This window comes from Aquarana catesbeiana, linkage group LG06 (genome assembly GCF_042186555.1).
Source record: "Aquarana catesbeiana isolate 2022-GZ linkage group LG06, ASM4218655v1, whole genome shotgun sequence".
NCBI classification, from domain to species: domain Eukaryota; kingdom Metazoa; phylum Chordata; class Amphibia; order Anura; family Ranidae; genus Aquarana; species Aquarana catesbeiana.
The window spans coordinates 235,477,596-235,501,343 of record NC_133329.1 but is presented as its reverse complement, the minus strand read 5'-3'; the positions used below and the strand labels follow the sequence as shown (position 1 = coordinate 235,501,343).

The 23,748-nt window shown below is 42.4% G+C and overlaps 1 protein-coding gene across 1 annotated transcript in view; it reads right to left on the bottom strand.

The window, feature by feature from the left end:
* The window catches only part of ARPC1B (actin related protein 2/3 complex subunit 1B), a 138,657-nt gene that overhangs the window by 33,436 nt on the left and 81,473 nt on the right, over positions 1-23,748 (bottom strand). Inside the window, exon 6 of the mRNA XM_073633078.1 lies at positions 19,121-19,327. Coding sequence (XP_073489179.1) covers positions 19,121-19,327 — 207 coding nt within the window. The remainder of the gene's footprint in view (positions 1-19,120; positions 19,328-23,748) is intronic.

The window sequence follows — 23,748 nt, the reverse complement described above, 5'->3', positions numbered from 1 at the left end:
TAGTGAGAGAAGATTCACACTTTTTCAGGCTCGTGGTTTTCAGATTGTATTTCTGCTGTTCAGTTTGTGCTTGTGGGTTAGTATCTGGTCTTCAGTGCGTGCAGCGAGTTCCCATTGACCTGTCATTGTGTTCTTGTCCGTTCGTTACTGATTTTCAGGTCGCTCTTCACAGGCCTTGCTGTTCCTCAGTGCGTTCTGTTACTTCATTCTGACTAGCCGACCGTTTTCTAGCCATGTTGCGTATAAGTACTCATCATAGAGTTCATGCTGTGCAGAGGCTTGGTGTTGGGGTCCTTACTTTGACAAAAGCCCAGTCCATGAACAGGGCGAGGAGGAGTTCATGGACCAAGAATTGGTTGCTCCAGCGTGACCAATTCTGTCACATGCATTTGCTTCCTGAGATCCGTGAGAATAATCCTGACGATTTCAGGAACTTTCTCAGGATGACGGACCCCATATTTCACCGTTTGTTGGCTTTGCTGACCCCTTATATCAGCAGGCAGGATACCTGCATGAGGCAAGCCATCACTCCGGAGCAGAGGCTCGTCGCCATGTTGCGGTACTTGGCGATGGGGAGAAGCCTGCAGGACCTCAAGCTATGGGGATCATTATCCCAAAGACCTGTTCTGCCATCATCCAGGTCCTGCAGAAGGACTATATTAAGGTAGGATTTTTAACCTTTATATCACATTTTATTGTATTTAATTTTTTGGTAATATATTGTATTTCTTTCCTCATTCCCTAATTACCACGATTGTAATATGCTGTGAATGTCCCCTTTGTCCTCATGCATGCTGGATTTAAAAAAAAATTTTTTTTTGCCCTTCATACATAAGTAAGCCTTCACTTACCTCCCCCGCATGCTCTCCTGGGCCTATATCCACCTCGTCTTCTCAATTAACAATGTAATTTGTCATCTCCATAGTAGTGCTTTACCCTAAATACCCCCTAAAATGTGTAAAATTGTGATTTTGTGCTTTAAATTCGGGCAGAGTGCCGGAGGTTTTTTTTTTGGGTCCCAAAATCATTTGGAACCCTCCCTCCCCCCAACTGCTAACTCAGCTGATACCAATCCTCTATCTGCTGACTTTGCCAAACCCATACATATACCCACCTCTTTTGTGGTCATATTTATGGATGAATTCACCAAAGCATGTAGTGCAAGGGCCTGCCTGAATACTTTCAAATGGTACTGTTTAAAGTTTTTGTATCCTATTATTATCTTGATAGGTAATAGCAGAATTTTAAAAAGTGCTAACATGTGTACAGTGTGTATTTATATCTTTGTATTATGACACTTTTTACGTGTCCAGTGGGCTGCCAATAGTGTAAGTAAGGAGGGGCTGGCCAAAGTAATACACATTATTTAGGCATTCATCTCTCAATGAAGTGGAGAGGGTTACCTGGCCAAAACATCTCCCCCTCCCCCTAAAATTTTTAAAATGGCCCATGAGAGGGTGGGGGGGAATCTGATAGGTGGACCTTATACCTTTGTCTTTAAATACTCCCTAAAATAAATGTTATACTGATGTTGGCCAAGAATGTTTGTGTCTAATCTGCTTTCAATGTTTATGTACAAAATTATTCATTTATTTTTCTTGTTTGATTCCATAGTTTCCTTCCAACCCACAGGAATGGCAGACTGTGGCATCCCACTTTGCCCAGTGGTGGGACTTTCCCAACTGCGTATGGGCAATTGATGGGAAACACGTCCACATCATCCCACCCCCCAACTCGGGGTCATACAACTACAAGGGGTTCAATAGTATATGTTGATGTTGGCGGTGGTGTCGGCTACTTACGAGTTCCTGTATGTGGACGTGGGGAAGAATGGCCGGATGTCAGATGGAGTCATCGCCCACACGGAGTTTTACAGGTGTCTCCAGAATGGCAGCTTGGGCTTGCCACCTCCAGAAGACAATGCGGAATGACTCCCATTCATCTTCGTTGCGGATGAAGCGTTTGCGCTGGGGGACCATCTTATGCAGCCATTCCCTATGAGGACCCTCACCCCGGACCAGAGGGTTTTTAATTACCGGCTGGCCAGAGCCAGAAGAGTGGTGGAGAACACTTTGGAATAATGGCCAGCCAGTTCCGCCTATTTCTTACACCGATACACATGGCGGAATATAAACTCAATCACATCATCCTGGCTTGCTGTGTTCTCCACAACTTTTTAAGGAGAAAATTCTTGGAACTATGCAGGCTCAGTTGGGCCTGAGGTCGGAATTCATATTAATGAACCAACCCTGATGGCGCTTGAAGCTGGCCGTCCTGGCTTGCCCCCCCAGAGTGTCCGTGAGGTCCGTCTAGGATACATGGAATACTTTGCGGGTAGGGGGGCCATCAATATGCAAGACAATGTCTGAGACATTTTTTAAATAAAAATATATTTTAAACTGAACAAATATTTGCTTTGATTTACTGCTTGGCTTTCTTTTAGCTGACCATGACTGAAATTTGGGGAGTCCTGAAAATGGCGTGATTGTAAGAATAGAAAGCACTGTGGGTGTTATTTACTAAAGGAAAATACACTTTGCACTACAAAGTGCAGGCTGCACTGAAACTGCACTTGTAGTGCAAAGTGGATTTGCCTTTAGTAAATAACCCCCATTGTCACTGAAAACACCAACTTTACTACAAAAAATGCTTTTGAGCATTGAAAGAAGAAGCCACACACTGTTGATTCTCAATCTTTTTAATCAAAGCACAATCACATGTGCATTTATAAAAGTTTTTAGAACAACCCAACATGTTTGTTGTATAACAGTTTTTTAGGTTACATTAAAAGTAGAAATTGCCTTTTAAGGTAAAACAGGCATGTTTAAAACCAAATAGAAATACACAACTCTGGAACTTACAAAGTTCAACTTTTATAGAAAGTGAAGGCAATATCAGACATGTGTATTGTTAAACTGTGTTTGATATTGCATTCAGCAGATGGGGTGAAGTCATCCCTGGAAAAGCCAAATTTTGAAGATGCACACAAATTGCCTAATGTCAACATGTGCTAGCTGCCATCATGGGGGATCAAGGGACGTGTTTTGTGGGTGCAACCCCTTCCTCTCAGCTACTTTATTATTGAGGAAGGAGTTACACCCCCAAAACGCATACATTGATCTTCCGTGATGGCAGATAGCACATGTTGACACACTGTGTGCATCTTCAAAATTTGGCTTTTCTATAATATGTCACAAAATTGTCAGAAAAAAAAACAATCACAAAGCAGAAATAAGTTAGGGATTTCTAGGGGTTTTAAATTCTCCCTGAAACATCAATGATGTTCTTCATTTTGTTTTGAACATCACTGATGTTTTGCTTGATGTTTTCCAAGTCCCTATTACACCCCATTATCTCCCCGATCAGGATCTGGGCACTTTCACTGGTGAAATGACCTTCTTCCACAACATCACGATCACCTAAAATATAAAAAAAAACCCATGTATTATAAATATGCAGGCATCCATCTCTTACCTGAGCCTGTGGTCGCAGACACTCACCTGTTGTGGTGACTATTTCCACAACGTCTCCCTCCTCCTCCTCTGGTTGAGTTTAGGGAATTTCCCCTTCTTCATGAGGTGGGGGGTCCATTGTCTCCTCTGATGAGTGGTGTCCTCCGAGTCTTTTCTCTCCTATGTGAAAAAAAATAGGTATACTTAGCACACAGATATTTGATGGCAGAAATAGGAATATGAAACATTGCTTGGAAGTAGGGTACAATTGTCTCTTTTGGCAGAGTTGCAAGATGAAAAAATATTTTTTTTTCCTTTGTCAAGCTTGAATACTTACCTGTTTTGTGCAAGCTTCACAGATGGAGTCACCCCTATAGTATACACTGGAGCACCTGTGTGGGCCCCCTAATAAAAAAGTTGTAATTGTGTCCCACACTAGTGCTTCAGCATCCAGATGTGTAAACAGCTGCTGAGTGTCCTCTCCTTACACAGAATCTAGTTTGCATTTTATTCTAGTTACTAACCCATCTAGACAACAAAATTATTTTAAGAGAAGCAGGCCATAAAAAATGTATTGAACTGCATCTGGACAAAACATGGTGTTTTATTGGTCAAACGAACAATGTTTCAGGCGAACGAATAATGTGTCCATGAACATGAAAGTTGCCATTTTAAATTCTACAACAGTAAAGAAAAGCACATGGAGCAGCACGAACATTATAAAAATAAAGAATAGGAACACAGGACAACTACTTACGTTTTTGCAGCACTCTCCTGATCCTTCTATACTGATCGTGCTCCCTTAATTTGAGGTCCGACCACCGCTTCCTCAGTTGATCCTTGGATCGACGTACCCCAAAATTCCTGTGCAGACTCTTCACAACTTTTGCCATGATCTTGGCCTTTCTGACATTGGAGTTGGGGTAAGGTCCATCCTTCCGTCATAGTCGGCCCTCTTCAATATGTCGAACATCTCCAACATCTCTACAAAGGACATATTTGAGGCCTTAAATCGTCTCCTCCAGGATCGTGACGTTTCTGGCTCCGGGCTTTTCTCCTCCTCCTCGTTGCTGTAATTATCACACACCTGCTCTTTCTCCGCCATGTGCTCTCCCCCACTGCGCCGAAAGAAAAGGGGCGGGGAATAGACTAGAAAGAACGTCAGGGGCGGGCGGAGTTTCATGCATGCGCAGTGTATATAAAGCGTAACATGCGTGCGTCGTATGTACGATCTGTGAGCGGAGGAAGGAGTATCGGAAGCGCTGATCGTGATAACGAAGCTAACATTTACAATTGGGCCTATACTGCTTATAGATTGAGGCCTATATTGGGACAAGATTAGGAGAGTTTAGCCTGACATTAGGGTTTGTCTTGTGTTGTGTCTTGCAGAGAAAATGGATCTAGTCAATGATCATGACTTTATGCCAATATTCATTGATATGTTCAGGGAGCTGCCCTGTCTGTGGCAGGTAAACCACCCACATTATAAGAATCAAACTAAGAGTAAGGCAGCGCTGGATCAATTGGTGGAATTTGTGAAGCTGGTGATCCCCACTGCAGTTATACCCTATTTGAAGGCCCTAATTGGTGGCATGAGGAGCACTTATCTAAGGGAGTGCAAGAAGGTCCAAGATTCCCTGAGATAAGCAGCTGCAGATGCCATTTATGTCCCCAGGCTGTGGTACTATGACAGACTGCATTTTCTGGCAGGCCAGACTGAACCCAGGCCAGCACTCTCCACTCTTCCTTCCATGCTTCCTTCCCCCTCAGCTGAGGCTTATGACGCCCAACCTGGGCCTTCCAGGCAGCAACATGTGGAGGAGCCCAGCTTGAGCCAAGTATAGCATTCTTCTAAATATTTCTGTTGGTCAAATGAATGATGTTAAATCTAGGTTAGTTTGGATTCCTAATTTCAGATTGTGATTGATGAACCAAAAACTAAAACGATGTCCCTTTTTCATACACAGGGAAGTCTCAGCCAGGAGGTGGCCGGGCCCAGTAGCCTGCCCGATACCCAGGTTACTACCCTCCACCTTCAACCAAAAAGTGGCAGGAAGAGGAGTAACATGAAAGAGGCAGCAATTAGCCTATTTTGGAAGGCTACTGTGGCCCTCAGAACCCCCCACTGTGTTCAAGAGGACTTTGCATACATAACAGCCTGCAAAATGCTGGAAATGGAGGAGGGCCAACGCCTAATATGTGAGTATATCATCTTCCAAGCCCTAAATAAGGGGTTGAGGGGCCAACTCACAAGCCAAAGCCACGTTTGTGAGCGCAACCATGGTCCTCCTCCTCCAGGTACTCCTCCTCCTCCTGCCACACCTCCAACACCACAGCCACAGCCTGGAAGGAAGCATCTAAGGAAGACCAGAGAGTGATGACCTGGGTTCAGTTTGGTCTGACAAAAGATGCAGGCTCTTGTATGACCACAGCATGGGGACATACATGTCATCTGCTGCTGTTCATGATCTCTTGGACTTCTGGACCAGATTGTACTCCTTTATATATGGACTCCTCAGGCCACCAATTTTGCATTAAAATAATTGATGTGTGCCCTGGGGGCCAAAGGCTTCGCCAATTTCTGCAGTTTATCCAGCGTTGCCTCCCTTTTTATTTGGTTAGGACCCCTTGATAAAGGAATTTTTTTCGATTATACTCGCCTATGTGTTTTTTCCTTCAAAAAGGACAGTTTATTTGTGAGGAGGCAGGTACATTTCAAAAATACAATGGGGGTCATTTACTATAGCGCCATGGCGCTAATTTGCGCCAATTGCAGCTAATTATCGCTAATTCGTGGCAATTTTGCACGAATTAATGCTACTAGCGGTATTCACTATAGCGCTGGTGAGAAAATACTTCCAAAATCGAATTTACTATAGTTCCCTGAAACCAAATAGCGCCCAAACCCTTACTCTGCTAAAACCTGGAGAAATAATGTTTAGAGCATGATATAATTGCCTAAATGGTACTGAAATATGCGGTATATTCTTTAAAGATAATCTGCTTTTAAACTGTGTGAAAAAGTGATTTCTACACTGAAATATCTTTAAAAGTCAGAAAAGTGAAAAATTCCCCGTTTTGGACAACTAGGTGCCAGCACAACTGAGCATGCTCAGGCCTGAAAATAACTCTCATTTTAACTCAAGTGTCTTTTTTAGCCGGCGCTATACTAAATACCAAAATGAGAGCTAATTAGAGAGCATTTTTTGGAAGTTAAAATCTGCTCTATTTTAGTCCAAATGAAGTTTCAGCCATTGATTATAATGGAACAATTCTAACTTTCACAAAAAAAAACCTTTTAATGTTGAGATGAAATGTATCTTTCTGTGAAATAAATTTTTCTTTGCAACATTGTTGCTTCTACTTAAAATATTTTGATTTTAAGAATGCTACAATGTGGAATGTTTTGATGTTTTGGTAAAATATATTTTTCTCTGTCACTCTCACTTGTTACTCTTCATCTCACAACAATCTTTATCCAAACTCACACAGGCGTCTTTACAATCCACAAACAATACCATTGCTGATGAAAATTTAAAATGAATCACAATTTTTTGTGCTTTTTATTATTTCCAAATATTCATAATTTGAGCCCAAAAAATGTGATATGTGTACCAACATCAGAAAGCAAAATGTAATTCCCCAAAATTTGAGGGTAATATTCTACTCTCACCCACAAAAAAACACCAAATATCACAGAATAAATCAAGAAGAATAACTCTTGAGTAATGTAATTCTATCACCTGTATGTCCATAGAAATGCAGTATTTATGTGTTTTTATGTGTATTTATGTGTAGGAGGTTCTCACATGTGGCAGCTCTGTGACTTAGAGGTTTGAAATTCTGCTTAGTATCTCTGAGGGTCTGGGTTCAAATCCCAAACATGCTGCTTCATGTAGAGAAGTTGTCTCATCCCCCAGGTCCTATAACTATGTCTAAATGTAGTATTTATGTGTAGGAGGGTTCTACCACCATTGTAAGTCTTTTCCAGAAACACTATTTAGCCAAAAGTATTGGGACGCCTGCCTTTACACACACACATGAACTTTAATGGCAGCCCAGTCTTAGACCGTAGAGTTAAAATTTGATTTGGCCCACCCTTTGCAGCTAGAACAGCTTCTGGGAAGGCTGTCCACAAGGTTTAGTGTGCCTATGGGAATGTTTGATCATTCTTCCAGAAGTGCATTTGTGAGGCCAGGCACTGATGTTGGATGAGAAGGCCTGGCTTGCAGTCTCTACTCTAATTCAGCCAAAGGGTGTTCTATCGGGTTGAGGCCAGGACTCTGTGCAGGCCAGTCAAGTTTCTCCACCCCAAACTTGCTCATCCATGTCTTTATGGACCTTGCTTTGTGCACTGGTGTGCAGTCATGTTGGAACAGGAAGGGGCTTTCCCCAAACTGTTCCCACAAAGTTGGGAGCATGAAATTGTCCAAAATGTCTTGGTATGCTGATGCCTTAAAGGGGTTGTAAAGGTAATTTTTTAATTTTTTTAAAATAAACATTTTATACTTCACTCGTTCTGCACAGAGTGGCCCCGAACCTGCTTTTCTGGGGTCCCTTGGCGGCTGTTTCAGCTCCTCCCCGCAAGAACTAACCACCTCAATGCGAGCTCCCTCGCATGGTGGTTAGTTGTTGCGGGCGCGCTCCCGTGATACAGCCGGCGGCTATAGCCGCTCGCTGTATCACTCGGCCCCGCCCCCCAGCGCGCCGCGTCATTGGATGTGATTGACAGCAGCGCGAGCCAATGGCTGCGCTGCTTCCAATCCATCCACTGTAGCCAATCAGTGGCCAGGCTGAGCAGCGGAATGGATGTCGGGAACGAGCAGCCGACTTTCGAGGGGTCAGGTAAGTAAAACAGGGGGGCTGGGGGCGGCGGTATTGTCAGTAGTTTTTTCACCTTAATGCATAGAATGCATTAAGGTGAAAAAATTTTTACCTTTACAACCCCTTTAAGAGTTCCCTTAACTGGAACTAAGAGGCCAAGCCCAACCCCTGAAAAACAACCCCACGTCATAATCCCCCCCTCCACCAAATCATTTGGACCAGTGCACAAAGCAAGGTCCATAAAGACATGGATGAGTAATTTTGGGGTGGAGGAACTTGACTGGCCTGCACAGAGTCCTGACCTCAACACAACAGAACACCTTGGGGATGAATTAGAGAGGAGACTGTAGGTCAGGCCTTCTCGTCCAACATCAGTGCCTGACCTTACAAATGCACTTGGAAGAATGGTCAAACATTCCCATAGACACACTCCTAAACCTTGTGGACAAGAAGAGTTGAAGCTGTTATAGCTGCAAAGGGTGGGCCAAATGAGTTTTGAACCCAACACTAATACTGGGATGCCATTACAGTTCATGTGCGTTTAAAGGCAGGCGTCCCAATACTTAGGCCAATATATTGTATATTGCTTGTGACACTGAGCATGGCTATAGACTTAGGGCTGGTTCACACCACAGAGTTGCAGAGAACATGTGTGAGGCTGGTGGCTAAGTGGGTACCAGTTCTGTCTAGCAGCACTTGGGATGTTGGTTCAATTCCCCAACATGCTAATGCTTATGTTGAAGTTTATATGTTCTCCCTGTGTGGATTTCTCACCACAATCCAAAGACATGCTGGCATATTATTTGTCTCCTGTCGAAATAGGTTCTAATGTAAGAAAGTTAATTTTGGACTTTAGATTGGAAGCTCATTGCAGCTAGGGACTGATGTTAATGTTTATTAGCACTAATCATGCCCAGGGACTTGGACACTTCAAATTTTAGTGTTTACACTGCATGGGTACATATGCTTAGAAAACTGTTGCTTTGTTTATGTGGATGCAAATGGACTTTGATCTTTGTCCTGTAGTTGGAGATTTGATGCACATAGCCAAGGGCTAACACAGTTGCGAATAGTATTATGTGTTCCTGCCCATCAGGTGCAATCACTTTAGACATACATGAAGAGACAGATTGAAAGATACTGGGGGGGGGTGTACTTCTATTGGGTGTGTCAGTGTGCTAACAATACAACCTCTCTTATATAAAGGCCTGCAGTAAGGGGGTTTGTTTGGCCTGAGAAGGTCAGGTTTTTTGCTGTGATGTGTGGGGGAAAAGGAATGATATTGGGAGATTTGATGAAATTCTTGTGCATTTTTTCAATCAAAAGTGGGTTTATGTGGCCATGCTGTCAATGTTGTGCGTGTATTGTTCCTGTCTGATCATGCAAACATCGTTTGGAAGCATCTGCTGACCTACTCTTTTTTTTATCTCGTTTAATCGTGTACACCAAAATGCAGCTTCCAGGAGAACATGGTCACCAATGTATGTATGTGTGGATTGTGGGCTGGTGGTGGGCGTTTTGAATAAGTCTTTTAATATTATGTTCGAATGCTTTGTAAGAATGACTGTTGAGTATGTTTCTATAATCTTGCAGATAAAAATGTGATGTGTTGCCCATTATACACTGAAAGTAAAACTGTGTCCACTCTAAGGTTTTGTCAAATTTTAGATTGTAAGCTCCTATGCACAGGGCCCTTTAAATCCCATTGCTAAATGTAGCACCATATACCCTGTCCAAATTTTTTTGAAGCTAGTAAATGTAAATTTTTTTTTGGTTTGTTTTTCTGCTGGTAAAATAAAAGTACATTATTGAGCTTTGTTGTGTTTTTTTTTTTTTTTTCTTCTACTTTTTTCTCTTTAGTTTTTGTGGGTGGTGGTGCACCAAAAAAACGAATCTCTTTTCCCTGGTTCACATTGATGCTACTTTGAAATCGCGCTACTTCACTTGAAGTAGCACAATTTCAAAGTAGCAAGGTCAGCGTGATTTCAGGTGCTACTTGATAGACATCCGTGTGGATGACTATTGAAGTCGCACCTAAAATCAGCAAAAGTAGTGCAGGAACTACTTTAGCAAATTGGTGAGCTGCCACAAAAAAATGTTGCATCATGTGGAACAGTGTCAATAGTCATGCGATTTGATCTCTCAAATCGCATGACAAATCGCTCCAATGTAAACCTAGGCTTCTGCACACCTGCAAGTTAATGATAAAGGTGGAATCTTTGTATATAATAGCTGTGGAGAATTGAAGGTAATGCATTCAGCTGGTGGATAGGCAGTGTTGTATGTTTCAGCTTTAGTTCACATTGGTGCGATTTGACATGTCAAAGCGGTAACAATTGCACTGTTTTAATTGGTGCAACTTTGGGGTGCAATTTGTATTGATATCAGTGTAGAAACCTGCACAGATGTCTCTGAAATTCCCCCTGCAGTCAAGACTGACATGCGGGAATGAAAGTGTGTGATTTCAGCTGAACAATTTCCTCCCGCTGCTAACCCAGGGACACCATTTCTTATCGAACGCCTTTAAATATCATAAGTAGAAATACAAATTTGCATATCTGCAAAGAAATAAAAATATAATAAAATTCTAATAGTGGTTGCGATCACATATTTGCAGCAGCGATCAAGAGTGTGGTTTCGCCTTCTGACTCAGAAATAAGTCATTGTAATCACCCGGAAGTCCCTGTGCTGGTCAAGATCTCCATCTAGGTGGACATGGTGAGGTCCCTCTTTAGCAAAGAGGAGGTTCGGCTCATTTTTCGGATAAGGGTATGATATGTACTTGTGCTTAATCAATGTTGGGGTGGATGTAGTAGTTAGATTTGGTGTGGGTGGGGTTCATTGATTTGTTTTGCATCCCCACACATTTGCTTCTGGCCTATGTGCACACATCACTTCCTGCATTTGTTCTGCTGATGTAAATACAAGTATAAATGAGAGCTCCTTTCTATTAAAATATATATGACTTGTTTCACAGTTGGGCGACTTTGGACCTCAGAGTTGCTTGACAAGTTCTCAATGAGAACTAGGGATGGGCCGAACATCCCCCCCCCGTTCGGTTCACAGCAGAACATGCAAACAGACAAAAAATTTGTGCCAACACCATTAAAACCGCTTCCTGCCCGCCGTATGCCAAATGACGTCCTTGGCTTTGAGCGGGGATATCTGAGTGATGCCTGTAGCTACAGACATCATCCAGATATCGTCTTTTAGAGCCGGTGAATCTGCACACCATAAGAATGATCATAGCGGCTGTTCCACTGCTTGATCATTCTTACGGGAGGCGAGAGGGGACGTCCGCCCCCCCTCCCGCCGCCCTCCGGTGCTTGTACCGACTCACCGCTACGATCGGTGAGTCAGTTACAGGATCCGCCAGTCCCGGATGTTTAGCATAGAGATTTCCGGAGGACCAGATGGTCGCCGGAGTCTCTATGATCGTTCGGAGGCCGGGTGTGATGTTATGACGTCACGCCTGGCCTCTGTATTCAAAAAAAGGCGCCGCTTCGGCTGGGAAGCGGAGAGCTTTTTTTTTTTTTTTTTTTGGATTTCAGGCTTCTAAGCCTAGAGGTGAGATGTGGGGTCTTATTGACCCCACATCTCACTGTAAAGAGCACCTGTCACACTTATTCCTATTACAAGGGATGTTTACATTCCCTGTAATAGAAACAAAAGTGATCAAAAAAAATTTTGGGGGAAAAAAAGTGTCAAGCTAAAATAAAAAAAGTAAAATTAACAATAAAAAAAAAAAAAAAAAGACCTCCTCTGTAACTCAAAACATGTAACCAGTAAAAATTTTTAAAGCGTCACCTAAGGGGATTTTTAAATAGCGAAGTTTGGCGCCATTCCACGAGCGTGTGCAATTTTGAAGCGTGACATTCATCTTTCACATTATGCAAAAACATTGGGCTAACTTTCTTTTTTTTTTTAAGCCCAAAACTGTTTTTTTTCCTAAAAAAAAACGCATTCCAAAAATTGCTGCGCAAATACCGTACTAGATAAAAATTTGCAATGACCACCATTGTATTCTCTAGGGTCTCTGCTAAAAAAACATATATAATGTTTGGGGGTTCTATGTAATTTTCTAGCCAAAAAAATATGATTTTTACATGTAGGAGAGAAATGTCAGAATTGGCCTGGTAGGCATGGACACGAACATGAATAATCAAAAGTGCTAATTTTAAAGGTTAATATGCAAATTATTGTCATAAAAAGTGTTTGGGGTCCTGGGTCCTGTCTCAGGGGACATGTATCAATGCAAAAAAGTTTTTAAAATGGCTGTTTTTTCGGGAGCAGTGATTTTAATAATGCTTAAAGTGAAACAATAAAAGTGTAATATCCCTTTAAATTTCGTACCTGGGGAGTGTCTATAGTATGCCTGTAAAGGGGCGCATGTTTCCCGTGTTTAGAACAGTCTGACAGCAAAATGACATTTCAAAGAAAAAAAAGTAATTTAAAATTACTCGCGGCTAATAATGAATTGCTGGTCCGACAATACACATAAAAGTTCATTGATAAAAACGGCATGGGAATTCCCCACAGGGGAACCCCGAAACAAAATTTAAAAAAAAAAATGACGTGGGGGGTCCCCCTAAATTTCATACCAGGCCCTTCAGGTCTGCTATGGATATTAAGGGGAACCCCGGCCAAAATTTAAAAAAAAAAAAATGGTGTGAGGTCCCCCTCAAAATCTATACCAGACCCTTCAGGTCTGCTATGGATTTTAAGGGGAACCCCGCACAAATTTTTTTTTTTAAAATGGCGTGGGGTCCCCCCAAAAATCCATACCAGACCCTTATCCGAGCACGCAACCTGGCAGGCCGCAGGAAATGAGGGGGGAACGAGAGAGCACCCCCCTTCCTGAACCGTACTAGGCCACATGCCCTCAACATTGGGAGGGTGCTTTGGGGTAGCCCCCCAAAACACCTTGTCCCCATGTTGATGGGGACAAGGGCCTCATCCCCACAACCCTTGGCCGGTGGTTGTGGGGGTCTGCGGGCGGGGGGCTTATTGGAATCTGGAAGCCCCCTTTAACAAGGGGACCCCCAGATCCCGGCCCCCCCGTGTGAAATGGTAAGGGCCTACCATTTCACTAAAAAAGTGTCAAAAATGTTAAAAATGACAAGAGACAGTTTTTGACAATTCCTTTATTTAAATGCTTCTTCTTTCTTCTTTCTTCTATCTTCTATCTTCCTTCGGTTTCTTCCTCCATCTTCTTCTTCTTCTGGTTCTTCCTCCAGTATTCTCGTCCGGCATCCTCCTCCACGGCGTCTTGTTCCCTTCTTCTCCTCGGGCCGCTCCGCATCCATGATGGCATGGAGGGAGGCTCCCGCTGTGTGACGCTTCTCCTCTTCTGATGGGTCTTAACCACTTCCCGCCCACGTCATATAACGTCCTGGGCTTTGGGCGGGTATATCTGAATGATGCCTGTAGTTACAGACATCATTCAGATATTGCCGGTTTCAGCCAGCGAATCTCTACACCATAGGAAGGATCATAGTGGCCGTTCCGCTGCTTGCTCGTTCCTATGGGAGGTGAGAGGGGACGTCCCCCCCCTCCTGCCGCCCTCCGGTGCTTGCTCCGACTCATCGTTACAATCGGTGAGGCGGAGAGCGAATCCGCCGGCGCTGGATGTAGATCATAGAGATTTCCGGCAGACCAGATGGTCGCCGGAGTCTCTATGATCATCGGAAGCCGGGCACGATGTTATGACGTCACGCCCGGCCTCTCCATTCAAAAAAACGGCGCCGCTTCAGCTGGGAAGCGGTGATCGTTTTATTTTTTTTTTAATTTCAGGCTTCCCAGCCTAGTGGTGAGATATGGGGTCTTATTGACCCCATATCTCACTATTAAGAGGACCTGTCATGTTATATTCCTATTACAAGGGATGTTTACATCCCTTGTAATAGGAATAAAAGTGATCAAAAATGTTTTTTTTTTCAAAAAAGTGTCAAAATAAAAAAAAACAAAATATAATTATCAATAAAAAAATTTTTTAAAGCGCCGCCGTCCCCGTATGCTCGCACGCAGAAGCGAACGCATACGTAAGTCCCGCCCACATATGAAAACGGTGTTCAAACCATACATGTGAGGTATCGCCACGAACGTTGGAGCGAGAGCAATCATTTTGTCACTAGACCTCCTCTGTAACTCAAAACATGTAACCAGTAAAAAAATTTCAAGAGTCGCCTATGGGGATTTTTAAGTACCGAACATTGGCGCCATTCTACGAGCGTGTGCAATTTTGAAGCGTGACATGTTAGGTATCTATTTACTCGGCGTAACTTCATCTTTCACAATATGCAAAAACATTGGGCTAACTTTACTGTTTTTTTTTTTTAAACACAAAACTGTTTTTTTCCCAAAAAAAAAACGCGTTCGAAAAATTCCTGCGCAAATACCGTGTGAGATAAAAGGTTGTAACAACCGCCATTGTATTCTCTAGGGTCTTTGCTAAAAAAACATATATAATGTTTGGGGGTTCTATGTAATTTTCTAGCAAAAAAATTATGATTTTTACATGTAGGAGAGAAATGTCAGAATTGGCCTGGTAAGGAAGTGGTTAAATAACGGGGGGCAGGGCCACCCAGTGACCCCGCCCCCCTCTGACGCAAGGGGACTTCCCTGTGGCATTCCCCGTGATGTCAGAGGGGGCGGGGTCACCGGGTGGCCCTCCATTATTTAAGAACCGTCAGAAGAGGAGAAGCGTCACACAGCTGGAGCCTCCATCCATGCAATCATGGATGCGGAGCGGCCCGGAGAAGAAGATGAAGCGAAGAAGATGCTGCAAAGGAGATGCTGGACAAGAACACCGGAGGAAGAACCAGAAGAACCAGATGAACCAGAAGAAGAAGATGATGGAGGAAGAAACCGAAGGAAGATAGAAGATAGAAGAAAGATAAGCCCCCCGCCCGCAGACCCCCACAACCACCGGGCAAGGGTTGTGGGGATAAGGCCCTTGTCCCCATCAACATGGGGACAAGGTGTTTTGGGGGGCTACCCCAAAGCACCCTCCCAATGTTGAGGGCATGTGGCCTGGTATGGTTCAGGAGGGGGGGCGCTCTCTCGTCCCCCCCTCTTTTCCTGCAGCCTGCCAGGTTGCGTGCTCGGATAAGGGTCTGGTACGGATTTTTGAGGGGGACCCCACGCCATTTTAAAAATAATTTTTGGCCAGGGTTCCCCTTAATAGCCATACCAGATCTGAAGGACCTGGTATGGAATTTTGGGGGACCCCCACGTCATTTTTTTTTTTTAATTTTGGTTCGGGGTTCCCCTGTGGGGAATTCCCATGCAGTTTTTATCAATGAACTTTTATGTGTATTGTCGGACCGGCAATTCATTAATAGCCGCGAGTAGTTTTAAATGACTTTTTTTCCTTTGAAATGTCATTTTGCTGTCAGAGTGTTCTAAACATGGGAAACATGCGCCCCTTTACAGGCATACTATAGACACCCCCCAGGTACGAAATTTAAAGGAATATTACACTTTTATTGTTTCGCTCAAAGCATTATTAAAATCACTGCTACCGAAAAAACATCTGTTTTTAAAAAAGAATTTGGCATTGATCCATTTCCCCTGGGGCAGGACCCGGGTCTCCAAAAAGTTTTTATGGCAAAGAACTTGCATATAAGCCTTCAGTGAGAACTTTGGATTTTGCAGGTTCGAGCCCCATTGACTTCCACTATTCCAGCATATGTGATCTGACAGGCATTATTGCCGTAATAGCGCTGCTTTCCAGTTGCATTAGCGCTGACTTTCTGAGAGTTGAAGTCTTTCCGGCCTTTTTTGAGAGTTATTTTTTGGTACTGCAGGAGAATTTTTTGGCGCTATAGTAAATGACCCCCAATGTGAAATTAACAAGAGACACCAACACCAAGCAATCTCCTTGAGATTAAATAATACAAGATAATAATGGTGTTGTGGTAACTTGACACACAAAACACACCCAAAAATATTGTGGAGTAAAATGAATACAAAAAAAAAAAAAACAGGAGATCAGGATTTCACAAACTAAAACAAAATAATACAAAATCTAAAAACATAAAAAAAAAAAAAAACATTTTCGGGAGATGTGACTATGTGACTAATCAAAATATTATATTCATGAAATCACGATAAATAATAAAGAAATAAGTTTGTGAGAAGTCTGTGTGAATATGAGCAGCAAAACAACTTAATTCTTCTAACATTATAAAGAAGAAGAGAGTGCGCTGTATTACACAATTTAAAACATTGCAGCGTGACGAAAGTGCTATATTCATTACAAACTTAAAACTTAATTTTACCAGACCGAGCAGTTCCGTCTCTGAATTTATTCTGAGCATGCGTGGCACTTTGTGCGTCGGAATTGTCCACACACGGTCGGAATTGACGTTAACGGATTTTGTTGTTGGAAAATTTTATAGCCTGCTCTCAAAGTTTGTGTGTTGGAAATTCCGATGGAAAAAGTCCGATGGAGCCCACACACAGTCGGAATTTCCAACAACAAGCTCCGATCGCACATTTTCCGTTGGAAAAATCCGACCGTGTGTACAGGGCATTAGACTTATTGGCCAGATCACCAGGTGAAAATAAAGGAAAGAAAGCCTAAAACAGAAAACTAATGCAGACATCACATCTTAGAATCGGTAGCTGCAAAATGTGGTTAATAGCACTTTAAAAATATACAATCTGAATTGGAAGCATAACAAATTTGTACCTTTTCAACAGAAATGGACCAGGAATATTATATTTTTACATAGTTACATTGGTCTAGCTTGGACCATGTAACTATGTAAATACTATACCTAGCTGATACCCCTTAAAGCTGGAAATCACTGAAGTAGACACCGCTACTCCAGTGATCTTCACTTGCTTTTGAGTCCCATGCTGAGCTGCTGACCTGATGCATTGTGAACACAAAGTCAGCTCGAGTAACATTCAGATAATGCATTTTCCAAATGAATGCAAAAGGTTCCCTGAGTAGATAATGTACAGCATGTAACGTCACCTCAGAGAGACTGAAACTTAGCCTCGGTTCACACCAGAGGCGGCACGACTTGCAGGTCGCCTCACCGAGGCGACCTGCACACGACTGCCCGGGCGACTTGCAAAACGACTTCTGTATAGAAGTCTATGCAAGTCGCCCCAAGTCGCCCCCAAAGTCATACAGGAACCTTTTTCTAAGTCGGAGTGACTTGCGTCGCTCCGATTAGAACGGTTCCATTGTACTGAATGGGACGCTACTTGTCAGGCGACCTAGGTCGCCTGACAAGTCGTCCTAGTGTGAACCGAGCCTTAAGGAAATACTGGGGGGCTGCTACTGCTGACTGCCTTCCAATTCTGTCTGGCCAACTTTATCAGGAATAGAATACAAATTAATGAAGCTTGGAACTCCAGATTTGTTCCAGGTCAGTGACTTACTCAATGTATTTCAGCCAATGGATCAGTATAACAAACAGAGAACTAGCATTTTATTATAGAGAGGTCAGCCTTGCAAACCTAAATATTCTCTCAGTATATATTTCCTTTCAGGCCTTGTACAAAGATCTTTCACACCAAGATGAGACATAGCATGATGATATATTCAAAATTTGCCCATAACATTGCTGCGAGCATAGGGAAAATTTCTAACAAATGGTCCTGGAGACTATTCTATTAACGTGTTCTTGAATAATCTCACCTCTTTTAATATGTAACACACCATTCAAACCCTTATACTGTACTGTAAACAACACAGTGTGTTTTATCATTTTATTTTTATCTCAACTAAAAGTTCACATTTCAAAAACTAAAAGTTAACTTCAAGAAAAGCTTTTTTGATATTCATTCCCTTCTTCCAGCTAAAGCTGTACCGATAAACAGAGGTTTAGTTGTAAAATAAAGAAAAGGGGCACACCAGCCTTGCTCATTATTACCAAAGTGGTATCTTTAATTATACGGTAAAAAGAAGTATACTCACAAACAACTCAGTGGTAAAAGCTTAGCAGAGTCCATAGTATACACAAAGCAACCAGGTCACCAAGACTAATCTGAGGCCTCGGAGGAAGAGGGGATCTCCCCTCAAAACGCATCAGCCATTTGGAAGGTCCTCCGGCTTGCTTGGATTAGTTTTGGTGACCTGGTTGCTTTGTGTATACTGTGGACTCTGATATGCTATTACCACTGAGTTGTTTGTGAGTATATTTCTTTTTGCTGTATTATTAAAGATACCACTTGGGTAATGAGCAAGGCTGGTGCGCCCCTTTTCTTTGTTTTACAGTGTTTCTACTGGGTTCTCTCCCAATCCTTTAGGTGGCATCAAAGCTTGTGCCTTTATTGGAAATATCAAGGACCTGTGATCCATCCACAACTGCTAAACTACTCTTGAGCGCAGAAAATTGCTTTTGTAAACAGAGGTTTAGACCAGTATTAGTGCCAACATTAGAACTGTTTGGGTAGCATCGCATCTAAAAAAATTGTTACAGGTACATGGTTCCCCAGGTTTCTCCTGAGCCTGGAAAAAAAAACCTTTTAAAGGAGACAGGCATACATCCTATCTTTAAAAAAGTAATTGCTCACTGAGTGCTCTCCAACACAGTGACCCACTTAACACCATATGAGTAATCACCTTTATACCATTCTCCCCTTCTTCCTCTTCTTTTATTTAGCTTTCCTTTCAAAATAAAAACAAATTAAATCCCTCTCTCTTGCACTTATTAGATAACTAGCTCATTTTCACGTGCCTTGCCTCATCCTCAATTAGGAAATCTCTGAGATAAATATTGCGGGAATTTGGTTATAACCAATTTCTGGTCCTGCTCAAAAAGGAAGGTCAAAAACCGTTAAGGTTCTTGCTAAAGTATTGACAGTCAGGATTTATGTCTTACCTCATCTTCTTTGTGGCATCAACAACACATATGGTGCTGTCATGGCTGACCCAGGCCATGTGGTCTCCACTGTGGGAGAAAGAGACACTGTGCACCCAGCCACAGCTGCTACTTGATTCAAACATCATCTCACCAAATGGCATTTTGGATCCCCAAGGGGTAGGTGCAGGGCGTTCCTCCATTTCTTTAATATAGGATGAGAAGATCCTGTTGAAAACATGTTTTTTACATTAACATTATTGTCACCACTGTACTGCTTATTACTTAAAGATTTCAAGCATTAAGAGAAATATAGCAGAATAAGGTTAGGTAAACTGCAAGCTATGACAGAAGGATGGAAATAAAAGGTTGGGTGACAAGGTGTACTATACTTCAGATAAATTAGCTGCGGTTTGTTATAATAAGCCTATACAAAGAGGTATTGTGCCTGATAAGCAAAATCAAACCAAAATAGCATTGTTAGTTTTCAGCATAGTGCTAAATTAAATCACAAAAACTATTTCTAATTTGTAGAATGGACTTAAGATTGCAGGCAGGAATGAGAAATTGAGTAACCAAAACTTTGGTAAAAATTAAGACATTTCTGTTACATTTTGCGATTGAAATGGGGAAGGCACCATTAGGTGATTTTTATTGGTCTAATGAGTTTTAAATAGCTCCTGAGGGTTACAGAGCTTCCTTTCAACTACCTCGAACCTATTAGGAAAAGGTAGAGACCAGGTAAAAATAAAATAATAACCCTTTCCTTTCCTTGCTAGTTGTCTGGCTGTGCCTTTTAGGCATTATAAACTTTTATTACATGAACCCTCTGTTTTTTTGTTTTTTTTTTAGCTGCATAAGATTTGTATTGATCATGTAGTTTCATGATGTCATTTGTTTTCCTGTATGTAAATCTACAGTAGAGTAAATCTACATATGTTGGTGTCAGCAATTAGTGTTTGTGTTCAAGCATGAGGCAGGTGGCACAACGCTGCACAGGTTAATGCATGACCTCTGTTAGTAGTCTAAGAATGGACACTTCCAGTGATGCAACTATATATCCCACAATGCCTGGGTCTCTCAGTCTAGCACTGGTGCAGACGCAGTAACTAGATCAGACAGACATAAGCAGTCTGAACAATGAAAGCAAGAGATGTGTTTAGATCACATAAATCGCATTTTTTAAGCAACACAAAGAAATGGCAAGGCATTGATTGGATGCTATGTGACCCAGAACAAGTTGCCTGTCCCTTTGGCAAATAGGGGCAAGTTAGACGAATTAATACATGGATAAAGAGAAATTGAATAGCTATGAAACTACAAACTGCAGCCACAACATGGGAGCCTATCATTACAAGGTAAGGCAAAAAAAAAAAAAAAAACAGGAAATATAACTACACTAATATCTAGATAAAACAACAAAAACAATTGAAAGTGTATAATGCCTTTAAGTACTTTTAAGTCATAAGCTTGGAATATGTAAGCTGTAAATGAGTATCAGAAAAGTGTATCTTTATACCTTTTCCAGTAGAGAAGCTCAGACAGCCTTGAAAGCAAAGTGTCAGTATCAGAGCCAAGGAACTAGCACAGTCAAAGTGTTCATTCATTGGTAGCCTCCATAATCTTTCATGGTGCATACATAGGAGTCACTATGTCATGGTCCGGAATCGGGCTTGGAGGCCAGTAACTATAACAGCAGAGCAGTACCCACCGACAAGCAGGACAGGTATACACATAGGTCACCCTAGCAAATGACGCGGGTTCACCTGGGGTGCGGGGTCTAATTACTAACTGGTATTCACCAAAGCTCCTAATGGTGGAGATGGCTTTTGCTGTGTGTTAGTACCAGGTCACAGTCTGTAGGACCACCCCACTAGGAGGTGAGCAAGCCGGGGTCCAGTAGTAGATAAAGCAAGTAGGCATAAGTAAAAGTGCAGTCAGTCAATAAACAAGCAAAAGGTTGGTAACGAATGGTTGCAGGTTGGGATTAAGCAGGAGAGTAGTTGAGGAACAAGGAAAAATACACTTTAATGAATTTTAATGCACACAGACACAATATACAACCCTTTTTTTTGGTAAAATATAAAGGGTGGTGTTAAGCCGTGTAGATAGATACCTAACCTAACATAACGTCTGGTGGGACGGAGACCAAACAGAGGCACTGGCAGGTGGTGGAAGGGGAAGGCGACCCCTCCTGCCACCTGTAAAAGAAATCCAGCGGCTAATTGGCTGCTCAGATGGCTTTTATATAAAAGCAGATAGCTGCAGGCATCATCCCAGTATATCACTTGAAAGACGCAATGTAAATATAGATATTTAAGTGGTTAAGAAGCAGATGTTAAGTGCAAACGCTACTGGCCAATCACAGTCCTTGTTCTGGGGATCAATCAAATGGCAGTATCTGCAACAAATCTTATGAGGGGTTGAAGAAAGTCAGTTTTGCTGTTTGTTCTGTAGAAGAAAGGCCGTTCGCTGTGGAAGTGAAGCGTAATTGTAGATTACAGGAATATTATTAGTATTTCTTTAAATTTAATGTGTAGATAATACTGTATAAAAACAATATCCAAAACCAGCCCTTCCAAATACAAGCGCTTAGGGAGTAGGAGAAAATATATATATATATATATATATATATATATATATATATATATATATATATATAAAATCCCTGAAGCAGGTAAAAAATGCACACATAAAACGAAACAAGGCAGCGCTACATATGAATTAATACAATATGCTTATTACAGATGTGCTCTATCATATAAAGTGCATGTGAAAAAAAGTCTGTTGTAATTTGCAATTTTATGAGTAATCCCAATTATATACAGTATCTCACAAAAGTGAGTACACATTTTTGTAAGTATTTTATTATATCTTTTCATGTGACAACACTGAAGAAATGACACTTTTCTACAATGTAAATTAGTGAGTGTACAGCTTGTATAACAGTGTAAATTTGCCGCCCCCGTCAAAATAACTCAACACATAGCCATTAATGTCTAAACCGCTGGCAACAGAAGTGAGTACACCCCTAAGTGGAAATGTCCAAATTGGGCCCAAAGTGTCAGTATTTTGTGTGGCCACCATTATTTTCCAGCACTGCCTTAACCCTCTTGGGCATGGAGTTCACCAGAGCTTCACAGGTTGCCACTGGAGTCCTCTTCCACTCCTCCATGATGACATCACAGAGCTGGTCTGGAGTAAGTGCTTGGCCAGTCCATCACCTTTACCCTCAGCTTCTTTAGCAAGGCAGTGTTCGTCTTGGAGGCAGGCCCGGATTTACTCCCCTTGCCGCCCCAAGGCCGGGTCCTTCAATGCCGCCCCCCACACACACACACACACACACACACACACACACACACACACACACACACACACACACACCACCATTCTCTGCCTTTATCGATGACTGCTACAATAGATCAATTAAAAACATATCTCCACACACGAGAACACTGAAAATAACTGGCTTTAATTGTACAGACTGAAAATACTCTGTAATGCAGAAAATGCCTATAATAATAATACAGTGCATAGTGCAAATCCTAACCGGTACTGCATTTTTTATGATAAATAATAATGATAATAATAGAGATCAGATCCCAGGCAGCATTGCAGGACAGTCCAGCTGTTTTGCACAAAGCCACAAACACACTGACAGCCCTGATCTGTGCCCCTATTGTCACACTCCACAAAACAGCTGGGCTGACAGTCTACAGTACTATGACATCCAAATTCCTAATAACAAAAAGTACAAAAATAAAAATTAAAATCTCCAACACAATGCACCTACAAACTACACAAGTGTGCAAAGCAATACATAAATTACATCAAACACACACAAAAAAAAAACTCCTGCACCCCCCAGCTCCCCCCTCTCCCCCCTCCTCCTGCCCAAACTCTGCAGCCTAGATCTGGCGATTAGCAGCAAATGATGGTAGAAAAATGCATGAAAATGGAGGCAGGAGTGGATGGGCAGCAGTGAGTTCTGGGCTTGTGTCACACAGCTCAGTCAGTTTTGATGACTCGTGGGCAGTTCTCTATTCCACTATATCAAAAGCCAGATATATAGTTTCACAAGACTTGGAATGCTTCAATAAAGGGAAGGAGAGAGAGAGAGAGAAAAAAAAAAAGTTCCTATGGCTCTCGTCAACTTTTAGCTAAGTTTTGTTTTTGCACGCATTGGGCTTTTTGTGGGTGCCAGGGCTGGTGCAGGGTAGCTGCCTGGTGCTCCACAGGGACGGGCACAGGGCACACAGCTCACTGCTTTGCCTAGGAAGCTTCCTCTGGAGGTCAGGAAAATAGAAGCACATACTGTATCCCTTTTTGCAAGCCTTGAAGGGAAGAAGGTGCAGCCTTGCTGCCAGAAGGGATCAGCTCTGGGGGAGGCTGTGCTACCTGCCGGGGGGGCTGCAAGGAAAGAAAAGGAACCTACTTTTGGCCAGTTTCCTCGCCCTCACCTTGGATCTCATCTTGTCGGCTGGTGGATTCCTCTTCTCCTCCTTGAGCCCAGAAGCAAGGAACACACTATCTTCATCTCAGAAGCATTGTCAGTTCGGACACCTTTGCACATGCGCACGGAGCACTCAATCTGACACCCTCGCCAGGACTAAGAAACTTTGCGGGGGCTATGTTAGTGTGGGGGGGCG